This window comes from Artemia franciscana, chromosome 8, assembly GCF_032884065.1.
Source record: "Artemia franciscana chromosome 8, ASM3288406v1, whole genome shotgun sequence".
NCBI classification, from domain to species: Eukaryota; Metazoa; Arthropoda; class Branchiopoda; order Anostraca; family Artemiidae; genus Artemia; species Artemia franciscana.
Genome location: NC_088870.1, coordinates 13,285,941 through 13,291,940, shown reverse-complemented (window position 1 = coordinate 13,291,940; position 6,000 = coordinate 13,285,941). Strand labels below are relative to the sequence as shown.

Below are 6,000 nucleotides of genomic sequence, written 5' to 3'. Positions count from 1 at the left end.
TGATGTGTCTCTTTGAACAGAAATTGAATTTAATAATGTCTTTTTTAAGTAGCTAAAAAGATTTAAAGACCTCCCATAATCCCTGGGGAAGGGCTGCACGTGGTATCCGGTGCATTGGCTTCGCATATATGGTATCAAGCATATCGGTGTATCAGTATCCTGTGTTTTTTAGTCATTTTCTAGGCTCATTTCTTAAAAAATGTCGTGAGAAGGAAATCTATTTAAAAAAAAAAAGAATTAAAGATCTATGCACATTTTTAAAAAATAGTTTTACGAAAAGAAAAGAGAATCTTTTCTTGGCGGTCTTCAGCTCCGAAGTTATTTTATCTTAAGTTCTGCGACTATTTCATAATTCAACTCTATAATAAAGGGTTGGCTTCTTAGAGATTTCCCTGGCCTGAAAGTGGAAAACACGTGTTAATAAATAACTCAAATCGTACCATAGGGTCTCAAAAGCGTTAAGATTTTTTTTCTATTTTTGAATCAGATGAATAGTGATTTGCAACCCAATTGGACATTGCAATTAAAAACACACGGCTTGAAAAGTAAGCCGTTTTCAGTAAAGTATAAAGCTAAATTGAATGTTCTAAAAAATTGTTGTAAAAAATGTTCTAAATTGAATGCTAAAGTCTCCTGTTTTCTCTTTTAAAATATTTTTTACTTTTTATTGTCTTTCCCTGTACGCTTCTTGAATATTTGGCATTTTTGTTGACATAAAAAGATTTTATAAATACAAAATGATTTTTTCTTATGCTCGACCAGATTGAGTATGAGATTTTGTTCGATATAGAAACAAAATTTTGATTTTGTTTAAATATGGTCTCTCCCTTTTTATTTTTTAATAATACTATACTTTTGAAGTTGCTTCTTGAACTCAATTAAAACCTGAAAAAGATGATCAGTATTAAACATCATTTGGGAAGCAACAAAATCATCCTTGAGTTTAGAACCGTATATTTTTATATGCGATAAAAAGCCCCACAGGTGGAGCAAGGTAATGTTTTGGTGGTTCACGTGTAAGTCGTGCATCCTCTGAGTGTTTATACTTTGGAGCCTTAATTTTGAAAGAAAAATCATTATGTAAATGGCGTAATATTCAAGTACATTTAAAAGTATTACAAGGGCTTAATATAAAATCACAGTAATATTACAGTAATCTACATTTACTGTAATATAATACTGTAATATAATAATACTATATAATACTGTAATATATAATATAATACATTTACTGTAATGTGTAAGTAATATAAAATACAGTAATATTGGATTGGAAAAACTTCAAATGCTTGCCAAAAAATCTGACCAAGCTAGCAAAATTATCTTACTAAGAAAGAAAGAATAATAATGAGTATAATATTACCTAAAGAGAGAAAATAAGCCAAAACGAAACAGAAAGTAAAAATTAGAGAAGAAAGAGAATAATAAAAGAAAAATTAAGTATTCCTCAATATATACGAAAATATTTGTCAAGTACTTATTCCAACTATTTGAGCATCAAGAACCGTTAACTTACTAGAGAAAGTGTAGGGAATTGGGGGTAAACCTTATTCAATAACTGAGATGTGACAAATGTAAGACTATCAAAGGTTGTGAAATTTAAACTCACCCGAGCCGTTTGGGAATTTTGAATTTCCTCTTCGAGGTTTATTTTAAGTAATTTGCTTGGACCGTAGGCGTGAATAAGCCTTCCTCAACCAGTCTGTGAACGTGTCTTCATCAGCTACAGAAAATACAAATATGTTTAAAAGAGCATTTTCACATTGAAGCTGTTAACAAGAGAGTGGTATCTATATCTAGTACTCAATATTAACCAAAGTAATGCTGACTTATTTTCTGCCACCACATAAGCTGAAACTCTGATTCTGTTCTGTTCTGGAGTGTAAATATGGGACGTATTTAACAGTTTACCTTTAAAGTCTCACTAGTTAAAACTCTTGTTTCGAATTTTATAACCACTTATTTGAATGTTCCAGCTTCCGCTAGTTTTAGTACTTCTTATTTGTTCTACACTAGCACTGCATGGATACACCGTAAAGGCGTTGAACTGGGTAAGAAAGCAAAAATTTTGCAACTATGGTTTTACTTTCTTAACTCCAGCAAGCAGTGTAAAATGGGTACTGTTGCAGGGGGCTCAGTTATATAGGGATTCAGTTTTACTGGGGTCAGATGTACAAGGATTCAGTTGCATTAGTAACTTTTCATTAGTATAAAAAGCCGAAAAGGACGACCCAAAAATACATACCATATTAATGGCGTTTACGCTTTCTTAGGGTGAATACATGTACAATTTTGAACAGTAAAATTTAAATGTTCCAAGGAGGCATCAACTCGCCATGAATGCTATTATTTGTTACTTCTATTTGCTTTTAGTTTGTAGTTGAAACTGTCCTAGTCACTCTGTGACTCTGAAGAACAATATTGGAATAACTACTCTGGTTGTTGATTTTTTTTTTTTTTACCGTTATTTTTTCATCTTTTTTCTTCAAACTGCCATTGCAGCTTAAAGTCGAATCTAAGATTTAGTAGTGGAATCTAAGATTTCACACAAATGATTTCTTTAACCATACTACTTTTCCATTTACGATAAATTAAGCAAGGAAAAAGGGGTTTTGACAAAAAAAATTTTCTGCCGTAAGCCTTGCCACTATGATTGTCAAAAATAAACTAAATATTGTCCTGATCTATTTTAGCTTAGTAAGATTACGAACTTGAAGCTCGTTTGTATTCAATATATAACCTGATGTTGAGTTCCTATGCATCTAGTTCTTTTTTTCTTCTTCTTATTTTTTTAAAGCAAATTCTTAACTTAAAATTTCCGGTTTAGTCAAGGTGAAGAAAAGCTTACTATCGTAAAAATTCAAAGATTTAAAAAAAATAAGAAATATTTATTGAAATAAACATGAAGATTGAGAAAAAAAATTTAAGTAAAAACCACATAAAATTTAATATCGGCCTAAGCTCAAGAGTACAATTTCCAGAAAAAAAAATAACTTGAAACCAGATGTCTTGCTGTCGCCTTAAACATATTCATACCCTTCTGACGAACCATGGATGCTTGATAATGTTCTTTGGACTTGGTCGATAGTCTCTATTCGAATTCAAACACTGGAATACCAAATTCTGAGCCAAAAAAGATATGTTTTTATCGTTCATTTTCTTGACGATGAGTTCTTTAGGATTTTCACGTTCGTAGAATACTCCAATAAGGAGTGACGCCAAAATTATCCCCAAAGACCAGGTAGTCACCGGACCAATAAGGAAATTTTTAAGGTCTTTTTCAGGAGGAGGATTCACAGGGGCCCAATCCAAATCTTCATTCGACTTTTCTAATGATTCAGCTAAACCAAAATCGATAAGTATGACATTCTCATTTTCATCAACAAGCAGATTGTCACATTTCAAATCTCTATGAGCAATACCAGCTGTTTCCAATTTTGACACTGTTGATACTATTTGCCGAAAAAGATGGAGAACCTTGTTTTCCTTCAATGTTTGATTATTGAAAATATATTCTCCCAGTGTGACAGAATTCTGGTGGTACTCCGTTACAATCCAGCATTCTTGTTTCACTATATAGTAGTCAGTTAGCCTTATACATCCGTCGATATCTTTTACTTTATTCAAAAAGAAAACTTCTTTGGGCAAAGTTTTACCGTTATCTAGTTGGAGCATCTCAACTTGGTCTAAGCTGATTGTTTTTATAGCTACAGGTTTCAAGTTCTCTCTTTGAAATCCCATGAAAACTTCTCCGTAGGATCCCTTACCAAGTTTTCGGTCAGTTAAATAGTATTTTTTGTGAAATTTCACCAAGTCTGTTGCTGGAACGTCGCACACAGTTAAAGCCTGATTAGCAGCTCTTATACTCTTAGGTATATGAAATAAAACTTTTCTCTTAGCTTTTCTTTGTTCCATTACTCTGTAATTATGGTGAACACTATAGGAATCCAATGAATATATATGTTGCTGTAAAATATTCATATCAAAGATCTTTTCACTAATATCCAAGCTGTTCTTTAACTTAAATGATCTCACAAGTGTTTTCACTAAAAGCCAGATTCACTATGCAGGTGATTTGATTTTATGCATCCTTTTATATGAGTGGAGGACGTCATGAAAAATGACGTCACATTGTCTTTATATCACGGGTCATTCCAAATAACATTTTTTTAAGTTTCAGTATGACGTCATCTATGGTTACAGTCCACCACATGTAACACCATTTTAAAATTAATTAACGATCTTTAAGGCAATTAGGTAGTGACGTCATATTATTGATACGCAGCTTTTCAATAGATACGTGTCTTGTGAAAAGATACGTGTGTTTTATCATTGTGTATGTTATTTTTATTAAATGAAAACTTGCTTTTTCTGACAAATAAGCCATACCATATTGAAAATTGCGGTTATTTCATCCTCATCTTTTGTTACTTGCAATAGGCAGTAAGTATAGCGATTTTCTTTCAATAAACCCTTAAATATCTCTATGATACTTCAGTGACCCAATTGCACGGAAAAAAAGAGGCAAATTACTGGTTTCCATGTGAAAAAGTAATGTTCCTTGTTGCTTAAGATGGGGGACTGTAATTCTCCTATATAGGGTTTTGGCTGTGATGATTTCTATGGCGTAGCTTTTTATTTCGAAATGAACTATTGCCGTTCAGATTAATAGAAATAACACTTACCATTCCTGTGTCAGTTTTAAATAATGGCTCATTCTCAATCGGTAGTGTTTTTAAGACGTTTTTCGGTTACTACGCGTTTATTTTTTACTAGGTTAAATTTGACGCTGGTGTCATCCCTCCGTAGGTATTATCCGGCCAGGTTTTACAGTCGTAAGCTATGCTGCCATATGACTTCGACTCCGATTAGTTTTAATTTACTCTTTTTGAAGGAATTAGAAAATATTTGAAAAGAAATATTTTTCCATCTTCTTAAATTCTGCAAATTGCCTTAATGCTACCTCATAAATACTTACGAATATCAATCCTAAAAACGCATTGTTTCCCTTTCCTTCCCCTAAATCACGTGGTAGGTAAATGAATAGCCCACTTTATCTATCCTTATTATATTTTACATTTGCCAACCGCTACTTTAACGCAAGAGGGAACGCTGCCAAAGCGGTGAATAACAGAGTAGAGTGAAATAAGGCGATTATAGCAGCCAGATAACTAAGTATTCATGATTGTTTGAAAGTGGTTTTCAGGATTTTTTTTTCTTTTTAGTATCTGTTTCAGATGGCCCCAATCTTTCGGTATCAATATTTATTTTTTATTCCTCTGCAATGCCGTATCTAAAGGCAGGGAGGGGTTTAATTCCCTCCCCCCAATATTTTGTCAGACCTGTAAAAATCATAACACAAATGCAACATTTTTATGTGTTTTATAACAACAACAAAAATGTGGTCCCCTCCCAAACAAAAATCGGGGATGTACCCGTGTTCTCTGAGCGTCCTTGATTATGGTTAAATATCATGAATATTTGTTTTTTACTATTTACATTATGCGTAAACTAAAAAGAAAGCTACGCAGAATAAAAAAAACCTAAGGTGTAGTCTCTGGTGATGACCGGAACTTATTAAGTGTATCTGTGTAATGAGACATGCATGCACATAGCTAGGCATATAGTATAGGATGAGTTTATTCAACACACCACAATTCAACGATAAATTTAAACAATAGACAAATTCATCTGTGGCCTGCTCTGAATTCCTCGAGGCTACATAGCCAGAAATGCAAGAAAAAGCAAAGAAAGAAGAAGGAATAATATAAACACACTAAATGAAAAAAATGATCAGCTGTCCACCTCTGACCTCTGTCAGAACAAAGTACCATATGCAATTTGTAATACGAACCCATATTTTAACCACATTTTGGCCTGGAGACTTCACCGTATGTGCTTGTAAGAAAAGGTGTAAACTATTGAGAAATCTGAAATGTTTTTAAAATGTTTCTGAAAAAGGGCAATCAGATAAACGCTATTTGGCTTTCCTTGACTATT

The 6,000-nt window shown here is 33.0% G+C and overlaps 2 protein-coding genes across 2 annotated transcripts in view; both read right to left on the bottom strand.

The window, feature by feature from the left end:
- The window catches only part of LOC136030007 (zinc finger protein 664-like), a 96,728-nt gene that overhangs the window by 77,216 nt on the left and 13,512 nt on the right, over nucleotides 1–6,000 (bottom strand). The window contains exon 2 of the mRNA XM_065708623.1: nucleotides 1,610–1,723. The gene's annotated coding sequence lies outside the window, so the exon portion shown is untranslated. The remainder of the gene's footprint in view (nucleotides 1–1,609; nucleotides 1,724–6,000) is intronic.
- On the bottom strand, nucleotides 3,031–3,915 carry LOC136030618 (serine/threonine-protein kinase pim-2-like). Its single transcript, XM_065709685.1, has one exon. The coding sequence runs from the start codon at nucleotides 3,913–3,915 to the stop codon at nucleotides 3,031–3,033; it is 885 nt and encodes a 294-aa protein (XP_065565757.1).

What these genes read in the sequence shown, in the direction of transcription:
- LOC136030618 (XM_065709685.1), bottom strand. Translation starts at nt 3,915, where the DNA reads ATGGAACAAAGAAAAGCTAAGAGAAAAGTTTTATTTCATATACCTAAG.